At 38.3% G+C, this 17,894-nt stretch overlaps 1 protein-coding gene across 1 annotated transcript; it reads left to right on the top strand.

Annotated features, from left to right (window-relative positions):
* Positions 1-8,653: 8,653 nt before the first annotated feature.
* Positions 8,654-9,777, top strand: BT62DRAFT_924713 (uncharacterized protein; the record flags this gene model as incomplete). The annotated part of the gene is made up of 5 exons (XM_043184649.1): positions 8,654-9,139; positions 9,196-9,211; positions 9,239-9,266; positions 9,318-9,447; positions 9,748-9,777. The coding sequence occupies 5 exons, from the start codon at positions 8,654-8,656 to the stop codon at positions 9,775-9,777; spliced, it is 690 nt and encodes a 229-aa protein (XP_043032927.1).
* Between the last annotated feature and the right edge of the window lie 8,117 nt (positions 9,778-17,894).

The following is a 17,894-nucleotide window of genomic DNA, read 5'->3' as shown; positions in this document are numbered from 1 at the left end:
GAGACTAACTACAGTGGGCTAGAAGGTCTGAATGCAGGGGTGAGTTGCTTGCTTGCTATTTCCCCTCAATTCCCTTCTTTTATACACTAACAACAGGTACAGAATCTATAAATAAAGCATTCAAAATAATATTTCTCCTGTTTAAAGCGGAATCACACTATTATTCCGGAATGGCAGCACTCCTGGACTCCTCTAGGCTTGCCCAGACCTGCCTGGCCACCACACAGCTTTATTTTAAGCTTACAGTGCCTGTGGGTATCTAACTCCTTTCTGTTTATCCAGAGTTTTAATCCTCTGAGTTATTCTTAGTAGCTCAATCAATCAGGTCCAGTCAACTGGTCCTATCCACTCTATTCCTCTCAATTCTAAATCCCTTAGGTCACCTGATATCTAAAAATTCCAAATTAGGCATTTGAGTCAAAACTCAGAGTGCTAGCCACAGATCATTGGGTTTCACTTTCTACTGCTCCTGGATGATGCTGTCTTTACTCAATACTCCACAACTGGCTATAGTATTACCCCTATCTGTCTTGGAATATACTTGTCTTAGTGGCATGTAGAATTGGCCCTATTTGAGGTACCATTTCTAAGTCCAATTTGGACTTAGTATTTTCTAAGGTGTGGTGCCAAACTTTTCTAAGTTCAAACCTGACTTAGGATTTTTATCCTTAGGCCATGTTATTTTTACAAAGTCCCTTTTTGACTTAGTATTGGTGACTAGCATGACTATCAGCTCAGAGCCTCAGCCATAGTCTTCTACTGGCTAATGATCCTCAGTTACTAGCATATTCTAGTGTGTTATGCAGAATTTGCAAATTATAGGGCTGGACATGTAGCCTGCATATCACCAATGGGACCAAAAATCAAGCCAGATCAATCACTGAGTTCATAGAACTCCAGTTAACTATTGGAGATCATTTGGAAAGAATCAACCTCACTGTCACTAAGCTGGGGACTAAGGAGCTATTCTTTGGATATGACTGTCTAATACAGCACAACCTGCTCATCAATTGGAAGACCAGGTGCATCACTTTCACTGGATATTGTTGCCAAAAAACATTATTCATACTCCTAGACAGCAATCCAGAGGATAGATGAGATGAAGAGAGGGAGGATGATGAAGTGATCCTCACCATCAACATGGATTCTGCATTACACTTATGAGCCATTCACCACATGAACAATCTGGCAGCAAGAGCCAATCAGGAAAAAGAAGTCAGAACATTTGAGGAAATAGTATCTGAGTGGGCATAGGACTATTATGATCTGTTTGGGAAGCACAATTTTGATGAGCTCTCCAACCCTAAACCATGAGACTATACCATCAAGTTAGTGCTAAATGTGAGTGCAAACCTTGATTGCAAGGTCTACCCCCTTGAACATCATAAACAGCTAGATTTTGACAAGTTCCTTAATAAGAATCTCACTAGTGAATGGATTCAACCATTCAAGTCACCAATGGCTTCCCTCTTTTTCTTTGTCAAGAAAAAGGATGGCAAGCTTCAGCCAGTACAGGACTACTGAAGGTTGAAGAAAATGACCATCAAGACTCAATAACCCTCTACTGCTCATATCAGAACTCATGGATAAACTCTGGAGAGCCCACTACTATATCAAACTTGATGTTTGATGGGAATATAACAACATATGGATCAAGGAGGGGGATGAATGGAAGGTGGCCTTCCACACCAACAAGAGGTTGTTTGAACCAACTATCATATTCTTTGGATTGATGAACTCCCTGGTGATCTTTCAGTGGATGATGAATGATATTTTCAAAGATCTAATCACCACTGGAAAGTTAATGATCTATCTGGATGATATACTAATCATGTCCAGAGATAAAGAAGAACATTGACAGTTGGTGCAGCAGATCCTCAAATTAATGAGGAAATACAAGTTATTTCTCAAAGCTGAGAAGTGTGAGTTCAAGGTCCTGGAAACTGAATATCTAGGAGTGATAATTAGTGAAGGGAGCATACAGATGGATCCTGTCAAGGTAGCCAGGGTGATGGAGTGGCCTGAACCAACAAAGAAGAGGGAACTCCAATCATTTCTAGGATTCACCAACTTCTACAGGTGATTCATCTATGACTACAACAAGATTATCTGACCCATAATACAGCTCACTGGCAATGCCCTATAGGTATGGGGCATTTTCCAGTCATCAGTGTTCAACAAACAAAAGAAGTTGACCAAGGATGTAGTTCTGACAATCCTGACTGGGAAAGGGTGATTTAGGGTGAAGGCCAATTCAAGTGAAGAGACTATTGGTGCTGTACTCTTGCAGGAATAGAAAGGGAAATGGCAACTGGTAGCATTCCTCTCCAAAGCCTTGTCAGCTATAGAGAGGAACTATGAGATCTATGACAAAGAGTTACTAGCTATCATGCTGGCATTAGCAGAGTGGCATCACTATCTGATTAGGGTGATGCAAGCTTTTGAGGTCTGAATGGATTATCAGAACCTAAAATATTTCCAACTTCTCTAAAAGCTAAACTGATGACAAGTCTGGTGGGTAACCAAACTCACTGAGTATAACTACATGCTACACCGCAAGGCTGGAACAGCCAACAAAAAGGCTAATCTCCTGAGCTGATGGGTCAATCATAATCAGAGAGAAGAGGACAACAAGAAGGTGGTATTGCTAAAGCTGGAACACTTCTGTGCTATGATAATGCTGATAGAGGAGGAAGTTCACACTAAGATATGAAGCATGACATGGCAACCAGGCTTATGAGATCAGAGAATTGCAACATCACTAAACTATGAGAAGGGCATCACAAAGTGTAATGACCTGCTCTACTATGATGGATGCATCTACATACCCTGGCAATCAATGCTGCAAGGGGAGATCATCACCATATCACATGACCATGCTACAGCTGGATATCTAGAGATCTCAAAGACAAAGGAATTGGTATTGAGAGTGTATTGGTAGCTGAAATTGAGACAGAATATTGACAAATACATGAAAGATTGTGAAATCTGCCAAAGGACCAAGTCTTCTACATGGGCTTGATCAGCTCCACTACACCTGAATAAAGTTTCCATGATCTCCTGGACTCACATCTCCATTGATATGGTCACTGGACTATCTGACTGCAATAGCTATGATGCAATCATTGTCATCATCAACTGATTCTCTAAGGCAATCATTCTGATCACCTGTACTACTGAACTATCATCAGAAGGATCAGCTAAAATCCTCAGGAACAAAGTCTATTCTAAATATGGTATACCACAGGTCATCATCTCTGACCAGGGACCACAGTTTGTCTTGAAGTTTCTAAATGACCTGTATTGACTCTTCAGGATTTGAAGCAATATCTCCACTGCCTACCACCCCCAAACTGATGATCAAATGGAATGAGTCAACCAAGACATTGAGATGTATCTACACATGCTCATTAACCACAGACAGGATGACTGGACAGAATGGCTTGCTCTTGCAGCCTTTCAATACAACAACTGCATTCACTCAGCCACTAGGAAAACTCTCTTCTTTATTAACTATAGACAACACCTTAAAATTTCTGCCACCACATGATCTCATATGATCACACCTGCTTTATTAGACTTCATCACTGAAATAGTGAAAATTCACCTTGAAACACAGACTGCCCTTGACAAAGCTGTGACCACTATAAAAGCACAATACAACAAGCACTACCACACAGCACACATGTATGCTGTCAATGATAAGGTTTGGCTCAATATGACAAACCTTCATCTACCTTGCCTCAAAAGGAAGCTGGCTGACAAACAGACTGGCCTATTTTCTATTTTAGCTAAAGTCAGTGCCTCAGCATATAAACTTCATCTTTCAACTTTGTGGCACATCTATAACACATTCAATAAATCTCTTCTGATACTGTACATCATCTCCACCTTTCTGAACTAAGAATGACCACTATCACTGTCTCTTGACCTCATTGATGATAAGAAACACTATAAGATTAACCAAATTCTCCACCACAAAACATGCAAGATCAAAGCACAAGGCAGGGGCATAATAATGACTATCAATTATCTGATCAGTTGGAAGGGATACAGTCTAGAATCAAACCAGTGAATCAATAAAAAACAGATGAATGCTAATATAGTCATATGTGATTATAAACTATCCCTAAATTAAACTATCAGGATAATAGTCTTAAGGAGAGGGTAATCTTATGATTTTTCATGATTTTCTTTTTTTTTACCCCTATTTACACTTAGTTAAAGCATCTAGACTAGCACTTAACACTATGGGATAATCTTAATCAACATATCAACCATTGTCTCACAGTATGTAGTGACTCTCCAACAACAAGACAATGTCCCTTTTGTAGGTAACCACAACACCCTAGGACAAAGAGTACTATAGCACAGACACTCACAATTAGTAACACTATATTTATCTAAGAGGCAAAGAGTATATAAGAAGCATAGACAGCACTATGTATCTCTAATCTCAATCTATTATTTATCCTACCATTTTTACTTGAGTCAACTAAGCATTGACCTTGGGACATAACATCTCTAAATACACTAAAGTGGATTCAAGCATGATTGTATGAACACAATACAGTACTACTCTACCATGTGTTATTGATCATGTGTCACTTGAGTCTAACAGAGCATCAACTATCAGCTAAGCATGAACATTGCAAATTGAAGAATGATGATTCCAATAGAGTAGATCATTACTAATAAGTAGTCTATAACTATGTGGATATACTTTCAAAGAGGAAATACATATCCTTCAGCTCAAATTGAGTTTTAATATGCCAGCAGAAAGATGCACATGAATCAATCTAGCTCATGAGACAGAGAAAAACTAGTAACAATTGAGTTGAACTCAAGATAAACTTGTGTCAAATGCAAATGTGACAGACTTATCACATTTGCATTCAGTTGTGTTTATGTTGTCATGCATGCATTTTTATATGAAAACTTCAGAGAAATGTTAGAATGCATGTGTTAAGTTTTTAACACATGCATGAATCATGTTAATGCTTGTGTTTGTGTTTGAACCACTTGTATTGCCTTTATTAACACAAGTGTTCACATCTCTGGCCTCACATCAGAGGCTCTATTGATGTTCTAAAACAATTATTGTGGAAATACACTATTGGAGTGGCTATGAAGATCTGTTGGATGGGAAATTTATCATTTATTAGGTCTCAAACACTTAACACTTTAGTCTGTCTATAACAGTTGTAAATATTTCTAGGGATCAAAGACTTTCTGGTGTGAATATTTCCTCTGCAATCATATGTACTAACATGTACTTTTGATATCATGAACACTGATAAGGATTCAAATAGTTACCAACAAAACACAAATCAATGCAAGCAAATGCACATATGAAAATGGAAAATGAAAAATTCACCTGGCTCTTTGTAGTTGAAGTCATGAGAGTCAGTGAGGTCACTCAATGACTTGAGAGTAGAAACAAGAATCATCTGAGGGGAGAAGTATGTTTCATGTGATTGAGTTGTAGAATGGCCAGTCAAAGAAAGATATAAATTGTAGTTCATGGCAGAGATGCCATGTTTTGATAAGAAGAGAGGGGTTTGCAGATTGTCATATATATTAAATATCCATGAGGAAGGGAAAATACTTCAAGTGAATAAGATGGCTTACTATGGTTGGCCAAGGTAAATGTGAGATCTGGATTATTTTGAGCCAGTATGTTAACATTGAAATCTCTAACACTGAAGAAAAGGTGATATATGTAATAAGGAAACCATCAATCTGGATCAATGGTAATAGGTGACTCACCTACTAGTAAACAGCTGATGATCAATTGGTTGATCATGATGGACACCATATGATAGAAAGTTTTCTGAGAAGTCAAAGAGATTGGAGGTGTTGAGCAGAATCTGTAGTTCAGACATAGTAGATATATATGTGAAGGACAAGAGTCAGATAAGTGGCAAAAGTGGCAGGTTTGGAGAATCCCTTTTCATGCACTGGCACCATATATAACTTGCCTTTCATAGGGCAGCATTTATCTGGATTGGCAGCTGCATTAGTATGCATATGATATAACAACACTGATAAAGTAGAAAAGAAATAATCTCTCTCTCTTTCTTTATTGCCAAAGATGTTGAAGAGAAAACCCTTGTGATAGAGAGACTAGCTTATATATATCAAACTGATAATCTCAGAGGATCTGGAATGAAATTTGCAAGTAGAAAGTATAGTTGACATGATGTATTACCTTAGTCAGTGCATTCACCACTTGCTCAGAGATCTGCAGAGCTTAGCTATTCCATACTATTAATGGAAAGCACAAGGTAGATTAAGGACATAGGACTGACCACCATCCACACAGTTTCTTATGCTTAATAGTGAGTCTACCTATGGAATTATCCTGGAGTATGTATGACTGTTGCCAATATTCATGACATATGTCCATCTGCACCATTCTTTAGACTTATCATCATTGTCATCTCCAAGAATCTGCATTCCAGAGTTTTTCAACCCTTGCAATAGAACTAATATTGTTTGTACCATTTGCATGACATCAATTTCCACTTTCACATTAGCACTTCCAAACATTCATTCCTATAGCTGCCACCTTGTAAATTGGCCACTTCCTTGCCAGTCAGCTAAGGATTGGTAATATGAATCTCATCATTTTTTCAAGTGGACAGATATCAAATCCTTCACAGCTATTCAAAATCAATCTGTTAAATTTCATGCATATGTGAGAGGTTTAGTGCAAGCTATATTTATCCACATTCATATTTTTTCCAAGTCCCATCATGTATCCATCATTTTTGGTTGGGATGCTTGCAAATTCCTGATTCCATGACCTCTAGAATGACTGTGTTGAGGTAGTCAGATAGTATGACCATTGGACATTTGGCATCATGTGAATATCTGTGCAAGCAAAGAACTGTCAATTATATAGCACTCAGAGACAGCCTTACACATGTACTTCCTAATCTGAGCATCCATTTTTATGATGTTTTTCCTGATGACTTGATTACTGTATGTGTTGAAAATTTTCTTTTTGGGGATTTCTTTATAGTTCCCAGCTCAGTGTTCCAGGATGATGATGTTAGATTTATATGGCATCAGATTAATTACTTCATGCAAGTGCATGACTTATGGCCACAACAAACCTTTTCTTTGATGATTTCAAGCACCATTCATGAAAGGTTGCTAATAAACTGATGCTTGGTGAGCAGCCTTGCATTTTCTTTGTACTTCTGATATATTTTCAACAATGTAGATCTGAATTTGGTGCTGGATGTCCACTGAGGTAATTCTTTAGGAGCCTTCATGATATTGTCACAGAGATGTGGCTCAAGAATGATATAGTGGTCTTTAACAGATCTGTCTATTTAACAACTGTCAGTTAAACAGGAGTGCATATCTCACAAAGACATGACTAACCATTCAGATCAATGTGCTGAGAACATAGAGATATTCTATATCAAAAGATCTTAAGGGCATTTGAGATGTCCTTACTTCTAGCAAAGCCTGAATGTTCATTGACCAACAAAGCACTAAGTACCAGCTGCAGAAGGTTGATGATAGTAACCAGTGCAGTATGATGAAGTGACAAGCTAAGCAACATCTTCATCAATAAAAACAGCATACAGAAGACCTATAATGATGTCTGCATGACATCCTGTTCATTGTACAATGGATTGATATAGGGAATTTCAGACCAAATAAAATGTTTTTTCTCATGTAGCATATCAAGAATATGTTTGACTGCAGTCTTTGTGCTGTAGTCTAGAACCCACTGACCTACTTCAATTTTGGTCCTGTTGGAAGAAAAATTCATTATAGCATGCCATGAGTCATTGATGTATGAGATGGATTCAGGTCTTTAATGGGGCAAATGGAAAGTGAAAGGCTTAGATAGTGCTCCCAGCACATGAGTTCAGATTTGATTAGAGCCATAGATGGTTGCAGTGGATATAAGTGGTACAGGAGTGTTTGTAGGAGTGCTGGTGCATATGAGGATTTCTGGGGACCTTTATATCATCAACACCACCCTGTAGAATTGTGGCTACTTTATTGTAATATGAAATAGTCCCTATGAATAGTTTACAAAGAATAGCATAAGAGCACTTGCAGCTGCATGAGAATGAATCAACATATTACACATTGAAAACATTTGCCATCAGAAAAGATTGAGCTCACTTATCTTGATCTGACTTGAAGCTGGTCAGGAAGGGCAATAAGAACACCTCAGAAAGGTGATCTATGCATCATTTCATCAGAAGAATAGATTTAAGTGGAATGTCACAGATGAATAACTAATGAATAACCACATAGTTGCAATATTCTGGGAGAAACAAATGCCACAAGAGATGAAGAGTCATGGTGCTGCAAATTTTCACAGAGAGATTGCATGAAGATAAAGATTATGATAACATTGCTAGATAACAACATGGGAAATTTGTGCAATCAAAGATCCATGTGATAGTAAATATTAACATGACTTCAAACCAGTCCAAGAATGAAGACCAGGAATATGGCACTATTAATAATATCTGTTCAATCTCTGCCTCAAAATGGTAGTACAAAAAGACAAGTTCACATCAGCTTTATTACATCTCCTTAGTATCTTCATTGTCACTCCAAATTTTACCAATCCTTAATACTGCAACCACCTTCTGACCAACCTTTGAATCGCCACATGTATCATTCTTTTTTTAGTTGGGATTTTGATATCAATGACAAGAAAATCTTGTGTGAGAAATCTCCTGAACTGTATCAGCTCCACAAGTGTGCAAGAGACTATTCATTGAACATTGACCACATCCTCACTGTCATGCTTCCAAGCTTTCAGAAATCCCATGCATCTGGTGCTCATGATCTTTCTGCTTTTGCCAGTACTGCTGGTACCTATAACATTATCATCACTTTATTCATTCAGAACTTTAGTGACCTTCACATCCCTTGGTCACTTGTCTGCATTGCCGACATCAAGAAAGGCAATATTTCTCTAGGCCAGGTTATCCTGAAGATCATACAACCATCACTTCTATCTATTTCCAAGCCAAGATCCCATGGACAGAGCTGTATCTTTCCTCACCGACTCACTAAAATTGAGGACCTTATCTACCAAACCCTTTTGCCACTCCAGAGAGCTGTTATTCCCTATTATTTCAGATTACACAAGGTTACTACTCTCCTTGCTTATTACAGACATTCACAATTGATGCTCACTATTTATAGCTTATGATGCCAAATAGTGAGATCACCTGAGTTTTAATTATAGAATATATCAAAGGGGTGACCATGGGAGAGTGAATAAAAAGTTTTGGCCATCACCTCACTTCATTAGAACATAATGATAGTGAGAATAAAAGTGATGAGGATAAAGATGACAATGAGGATGACAAGGATAACCATCCAGTTCCAGAAGCATGTAGTCATGAGATGGATCAAAAGCTTGAAGAATGTTTCCTCAAAGAGGCTAAGGACATTGTATGTCAAATGACTTCTTATCCTTATCTCATTATACTCACACATCAAAGCTTTGTCTCTCTCTCCTCAGCATCTTTGGGATCCATCAACTTGGGGTTGCCCATTGTGATATAAGGCTATCAAACATGATCATTATATCCAATGCTGAGTCTCTCCAATTCATTATTTTCATTAATTTTGTGATGAGCTATCTATCTATCCTAGAGGATATAATGATTACACAATTTCAAACTCCTGAGTGCACCAAAGTTGCAAATCATATTTGTAATTGCTGCTCAAACCATTATTTTCCTCTCACAGAATGGATCAATGAGTCTGGCAGTCTCCTAAGTGGCTTGTCCTGCCCTGAGTAAGTTGGTATCTCTACCTTAGCAATAATTAACATGTGCACTGGGCTTGGTCTTTATAAGTCATAAAATTTGTTGACCTTATTTCTCCATCAGTTGTGGTATATGAAGAAATAAATGTACCTTGCATCAGATGATACCATAGCCTAAACCACCACAATATCTCACTACACAAATTTTTGTATCCTTTCCACCTATTGTTAGACTCAAGTTGCACATAATCAGAAACACATGATAAACTAGTGTGGTTTTGCATTTGAACCTTCCACCAGAGTCCACTTGATTGTATTATCTGATTGTTATGCTTCAAGGCCTTGTTAGAGTAGCTTGAGAGTAGAATGAGATAAATAAACTTTAGTTCAAAGCTGAAGACTCCCAGTGAGAGCTAGCTGTCTTATATACTGTACACATTGTTGCTAATTATACTACTTCCTATTGTATATTATTGAGTGTCTGTGCCTATTGTCCTTGGGCATTGTTACTGTACACAAAAGGTTTATTGTGTGTTGTTGGTCATTGCTGTTGTGTTGAAAGACAATGACTGACTAGGCTGTTGTGCTGACTAGGCCTGTTTCATGGTCTTAAGTGCTTTGTGTAGATGCTCTGACTAAGCATGAATAGGGGTCAACCCATTAAATAAAGGTGAAAAGATGGAAAAATCATAACACCCATATGTCCATCCACATGTTATAGAAGGTTCTTAAGTTCACATGGCACAATAGCATCAAATAAGAAGCATCCAGTAATCAGTGTGATGTTAGAACCATATTGCTAGATCTAAGAGAGAGAATCAGAAATGGCTGGTGATAGTCTCAGTTGTAGCTATGGACAAGCAGGAATCTACAGCAATGCAACATGTGATCTCAGAGGAACTGGACCATGCCAATGCTCCTAATGTTAGAGGCAGATTATCTTCTCAAGGCAAAGAAACTGGTTGGTCCTCTTTTTTCTCTGGAATAATATCTTAAGTCCTCACACCTTGTGACAAGTGCTTTTCAATGGTCTATTGTTTCAGTCATATAAACACAAATGGTGTGAGTCTCTATGACATTTAGCCAGTGAACTTCATGGTCACTAAGGACTGGAAAATCCATTTTTTTAAGGGGAGAGCAACACTTTTACTGTTTTTAGGTTCTTATTCTCTTGTCATGAGAATCACTAGATGGAACTGCATAGGTTGTCTGATATGAAGCTTTCTGGCAGTTTTCTACAGTCCTGACAATGTTTCTTTCTGAATGATTGAATAAAAGGTGAATGGATAATTGTTCAAAACAGATATATGAATTAAGCATGCATACTATAAATGAGCTGATTTTCATGATACAAAAAACCTTATATTTCTTTTGTGCTGTTATCTAAATAGCACTATAGATGTGGTATCATCTATATACCTTTGACTCTATTATCTCCTTTCACTGTGATCTTCTTTTTTGAGTCATTCTTGCTAATTCAATTTACTGGTGACTAGACTACTGTAAAAGGTTCTCATGGCTTTCATGATAAATATGACAGCCTTGCTAATATTGTTGCCACTAAGAAGATGGCATTCTAAAATATAAGGATGAAAACATGTGAGAATCATTCATATTCCATTGCATAGGTCATTTGCTGGATCTAGATTGCAGAGAAGTATGAGGGGACATCTGACTTTCAGAGCCAGCCTTGCATGTGGCAATCCAAAAGCATTGAAATTTTGAAGGAACTCTACTGGATAAAGAGTAGTAGGATTATCCAACTCTTTTTCTATCATCTTGTCTATGCTCTAATAGACTGCCTCTTATCCTGGAAACATATCCAGAACATGTTAATTGATTTCATCAACATCATTATTACATCCAGAGAAAAGTGTTCATTCTAAAAAAAAGCAGTGACACACTCTCAATGTGTTTATGCATGTAATTTTGCAAAATACAAGGATACACTAAGTGTATTCCAGTCTACAATGCATGCAAAGGTGACTATGACTTGCATGTGAAGGAATGGTACAACTGCACATGAAGGAACATGATGACTGTATGCAAAGGCCATTATGACTAGCATGTGATGAAACAAGACTCAGCATTATACCTGACTGGAGTGACAATTGGTGGAGTGCATGACTTGGTTTCAGAGTAATATCAGTAGAGTCCTACTGCACATGAAGTCTTAGCACTAGACACTAAATGCATGGAGATATCTGCTAAAAATAGAAAGAACATAATTGAAATGATGACCAGAGCTAAGATAGACACTTTGCATCACAGTGATCAATGACACATAGATATGTGGCACAGAGAAAGACATGCTCTGGACCAGAGGTATGAGGCACAGCCATATAACCTCAAATATTTGAACAACCAGCTGAAAGAGATAATGCTGAAGCAAAATGTTCATCAATAAAGATAAATCTGATGGTCTAGAATATGTACCATGTATGGTCTAATGGCCCCAAGGAGATAAGAAAGCAAAGAGACCTGTGGCTGGGCTGGACAGTCAAGCTAACCAATGTCAGATTGCATGAAAACCACAGGCCTAGCCCTGATTCAGGCAGAATATGCATGTCAAACAGTGGCATGCATGGGAATAACTTGTGAGAGACTCCAGAACAGAGTTCTATGCATTGAAACTACTATATTAGATTTATCTTAGTAAGTACTGGAGTAGCCTATTTAAATACTGCATTGTAAAAGTAATATACAAGTTTTTGACCCCCACTGTTGCAGTGTAAAGACATGAAGGCCTTATGCTCCAGCTACTAGGATTAGTTTGTAACTTTCAGTGAGAGAATAGATCTTTTCTTGAGATTCTTAAGATTGCTTTGAGAATCAGGCAAGGCATTAAAAGCTTTCACAGGACTCTAGTCTGAGTTAATAGATGGTTTTTAATTGTGCTCTAGTCTGAGAATAAGAGAGCAGTGTCCAGAGGGCTCTTTTGAGTTTTTAAGACATTTGTGATATGAGGCACTATAGGTGGCAGAGGTTCAGACTCTTTAGATCTGGACTGTTACAATTTTTCTACTTTCTTTCTCAGATTAACCCCTATTTATGCTTAGTCAGAGCATCTAGACCAGTGCTTAGGACTGTGAGAGAGGCTTAGTCAGCACAACAAGCCAATCTCTCATTGTCCTCCAACATAGTGACTAGCTCTTGATGATGCACAAACATTCTTTTGTGGACAGTAGCAATGCCCAAGGACAATGGGCACAAGGACTTAGAAACACACAATAGATAGTATTATATTTAGTTTGACAGTGTACAGTATATAAGTAGGCTCATCCTCACTGGTTAAACTCCAGCTTCAAGCTAAAGTTTATTTATCTTATTCTACTCTTGAGCTATACTTGCAAAGGCCTTGGAGCACTTGGTCAACTAGACACAATAAGTGAACTCTAGCACAAAGGTTTGAACACAAAACCATGCTAGTTTATCATGTGTTTAGATCACATGTGGCTTGAGTCTAACATAGACAGAGTTTTATTTTGTTTTTGTGTCTCTGGATTGCATAGGTTTAAATCTTGTGGATCTATAATTGGTTTGGAAACTTGCATGCAGAGAGTTGAACTCTTTGGTGCCTATAGACATGTTTATAAAGTGTTTCTGCTTAGAGCATAAAGCTTTAAGTTGTGTATTATGTGTCTTAAGGTTTTGAAGCTTGGTCTGAGCAGTGCTTGAAACTTTTTCAGGGTTTTATGTGAGTGTTTCAAAGTATTGTATTGAGATACAGTATCCTTGTTTTGAGGCCCAGTGATATTTGTTGCCTTTCTTATTTAAACAAAAGCTTTGAGACTTAGAGAGAATCTCACATATATATACACATAGAGTAGATCATTGGAGATACAGTTGTATTGACCATCACTACTCTTATCACATTATAATCCCCCAATAAACTAAGAGTGTTGTGTGTGTGTGTTAGTGTGGATGTGATCAGTACATATTTCTACACTGTGTCAGTTTCTGGCTTAAACATGCAATCACCTCTTCAATGTTTTGCATTTATTGCAGACTTATAATAGCAATTCCAAAACACCATCTATGACTACAACTTCAAGTCTGGTGCAATAGTACTCATGCTCAACAAGAAAATTGAACCTGACACAAACTGGATATTTCATCCATGATATTTTAGTTCTATGATGGTCATCCATTGCACAAGGCATGGTGCCTACTATCTCACTGAACTGAATGGAGTCATTTCTCACTTGAAGTTTATAATGTTTCATCTGATTTCATATTACATAAGATTGAAGAGAGAACACAAAGTGATAGAATTCATTGCCACATCAGACCTCACAGGTGTTACTGATGATCCAGACAATCCTGCATGATGTGACCTGGAGGCCAAAATACAAATTTTGTATGGGATGTAGAGGATTTCATGTCACTGCATACACCCATTGTCTTGCAAGTGTTATGATTTTTCACTTTTCTTTCTTGATTAACCCCTATTTATGCTTAGTCAGAGCATCTAGACCAGTGCTTAGGACTGTGGGACATGCTCAGTCACATAATAGGCATAGTCAGTCATTGTCCTTCAGTAACAACAGCACTCTTCAACACTGAACAATACTCTTTTGTGGATAGTAATGACACTCCAAGGACAACCAGTATCATAGTGTACAAACATACAATTAGTAGGTGTATATTTAGCCAAGATATGAACAGTATATAAGTAGTGTAGCTCTTGCTGTATATTCTCAGCTTCAAGCTAAAGTTTGTCTTCACTATTCTATCTCAAGCCAACTTGTATTGGCCTTGAGACATAATACTGCATAAGCACATATAGTGAACTTAGGCATGGCTGTACAAACTCAATACAGCATCTATTTATCATGTGTTTAGGTCATATGTCACTTGGGCTTCACAGCAAGGAGGTCTCAGCCTGTGTCTATTTCATTGTCTGCATCAATTACTTGTCTTATAGTTTGTCTTTACTGTTACTACTCTTATTATTTGTCTTACTTACTTATGGCACCCATTGTATCTTTAGTATATAAGTAGCTACAGTACATGGATGGTGGATATTGACCACCTCTCTTGCTCCTTACAGTATCATCCTCTATTCTACTGTCAAGTGTGTCTGAACATCTACATCAGTTGGAACTGAAAGCTGTTTGCTTGCAGGTTGGCAAGATGAAACCAATGAGACTCCTGAAAGATGGCTAGAATCTATCTCATTGGAGGGCCAAGACAGGTGGAGCTGAGCCATAGCAATGATCAGACACACACATAGATCTCAGTTGGTGTTGTCAAGTAAATTCTTGCTCAATGATGTTGTCAGAAAAATTATGAATTGATGTATGGTGAGATGAGAGAGACCTGTGAGATGAGTGACTCCATCTGGCCACAGATGGGGTGAGGTGATCAAGTGGAAAGGTGAGCAGGAATCAGAGAATGTCACAGGATGCAAGTATCCAATGATGGACATCTCCAATGCCAGAATGCCTTCAGGCAGCATAATGATGCTTGATGGGTGATATTGAGCATTTGAGTGAGCAGAAAATAGCAGCATAGCAACCATGGGCAATGGATTTGCATCCCCAGAGTTGAATGCAAGTACAGAGATAATTGCTGGCAGTAATGAGACATGCTCCAACAATGAGGGCATGTAGTTAGGCAGAGGTTGGTTGGTCTTAATGTCATGTTGGGATTCAGAATATGTAGGTGGTTGCTGTACAGCAGCAGAGCTCTCTGAGACTGATAGAGGAATACCTCATAGATGATGGTAGGTGGAATAGATTGACTGATGGTCTTGTCTAGCTGCAGAAATGTGCACTCTATGTCTACCTGCCTCTAAATGGACACATACTATGATCTGAATCCACCTTCACCTTGTTCCACCTATGCTCCCAATAGGTGGTCCATCAGAGAGAGAAATCATTTCAAAAAAATAGATCTGCAAGCATTAGTCTACTGTGGCTCTCCACAGCACAATACACAATGGAAGATGTGTAAAAAAGTGTAAAGGGATATGACACCTTATGAGGTCCTTTGACCAGAGAAGTACACATGCAAATAGAGTGTATTGAGCAGAGATGGTCAAGTAAATCTAGATAAGATAGATGTACATGATGGTGGTGAAAAAATTAAAGATCTCATCTGATGAATAATGAATGTAAACTAGCATGTGTGATAATGTTAGTAAGCATAGATATATAGTGTAATATGGATCTCTTATCAGAGCCATATGTTCCTATATGAGATTCAGCACTTTCTGATTATCTGGTCATCATAGTGCACCACAAGTCAGAATTTCACAGATCCTTTGACTGAATGTGACCTACACCACCACAGGTCTCTTCAAACCAGTGATAGCATCAGTCACTGTCCTCATATTACTGATTAATTGGTTCTCATTTTTTAGCTGGCTCAAGACTGAAGACTTTGATTTCAACAGTGAGTACTGTACCATCATGGAAATGATTCTGAAAAATACCATGGTGCCTGGTGTAGGCTCTAGTGTGGACCTTTTGATCATACAGCTATAAGTTGTTATGTTGAGTTTCATGTTTCCCTAATTACTTGTTCACCCATACAGCTGCCACTCTGCTCCCTAATCTCACTACTTGGCTTTCCCTGCCACACTTGATAGTCCCCTGGCCATTACATTTTGCAAAGTCCATATAAATGACATGCTGCAGGGCATCATGAGTATATTCCCTGTGCAGACATACTGGTGCAGCATTAATATGAGCTTCTAATATCCACTGAATTAGCCAACATTTTCAAGTTTTCAACCAGCCTCTGATCCTGTGATAGTCAGGATACCAACATTGAATGAGTTGCTCACATTCAATGATGTCTTGCAGTCCCATGCATTCTGAAAGGGGGTGAGCTGCTTTGATTCTGAGTTGCAGTTCAATCCTATATATCTTAATCTTCTCCAAAGTCAGAAACTGTCCAACATTTAAACAAATGATTGCACTGTGATTGAGAGAGAATATAGCCCATGTGTGGATAATGTAAGTGAAATATCATCCCCAACAGGTGACACCATAGGCCAGATATATACCACCCATTTTCAACCTCAATCATATTGGCAGCATGGAAGAATACATGAAAAATGGCTGCTTCAAATAGTTACTTTGAATGAATCAGTACCTAAGAATAACTAACCACTATATGATAAATGCTCTGATTAATGTTCTACTAAAGAAATGAATGAGGGACTGGAATGAGTCATGAAAAATCTTCTGAAAACATCCAAGTGATGTTATTCTACATTTGTGTATTTCATCCAATATGCATCTCTGAGGACTATTAAAGTGATGACTGGGTCATACCATAATTGTGGTAGATCTTGGCAACTGGTGACATGCCCTCTCTATGTTCAGGCATGTAAAATTGCAAAAATTGCGAATACATGGACTGCATTCCAGTCCAGTAAGCATGTAACAGAAAATAGGACTAGAGCACACAGAAACCTAGCTATCATAGTGCTATACTGAAGTAACAATGAGCAGAGTGGATGGCCTAGTAGCAGACTAATACCAAAGGGGTTAGACTGCATGTGAGGTCCTAGTGCTTGGCCCTAAACATGCCAATACCATTATAAGAGGACATGCTAAAAATAAAAAGAATATGATTGAAATATGATCAGCAATCCTGATTACATTGATCAAAGATGCACTGATGGGACATGCTTTAGAACAGAGAACTGAGACCCAAAGAAAGGTATCTGAATAACTGGGTGCTGAACAGAGAAATGACATGATGGCAACAAAGGAATAGATAGAGGAATACTACCCTCAGAGATGAATAGCATGTGTACTGCTCAGAGACTTGCATGCATACTTACCATGCCTCAGCATGCTTAACACAGTGAGGGACTCCACATTGTACTGTGGTATGACACATACCATATTGGGTAAGTTAGTTAATGCATATCAGGCCAGAAGTGATGCAATTTATGAGCTGGAGGGAATGTTGAGACACTGGAGAAGAGAACATAACTATTGTGGCTGACTTCAGACATGAGAGATAACTCCAGGGGTCCAGAACAGTTTACTGCTGTCAGGGATGTGTCACTGAGGCAAGAAGAATGCAAGCAGACTGGGCTAGGCTAGCTAGCTGAGGCCAGCTAGTGAGGAAACATTGCACAATCCTGGCTCAAAAGAGAATAAAC

Source organism: Guyanagaster necrorhizus (genome assembly GCF_019112545.1).
Source record: "Guyanagaster necrorhizus MCA 3950 unplaced genomic scaffold BT62scaffold_73, whole genome shotgun sequence".
Lineage (NCBI taxonomy): Eukaryota > Fungi > Basidiomycota > Agaricomycetes > Agaricales > Physalacriaceae > Guyanagaster > Guyanagaster necrorhizus.
Note: the sequence above shows the minus strand (reverse complement) of the source record. Positions and strands in the feature narration are given on the sequence as shown.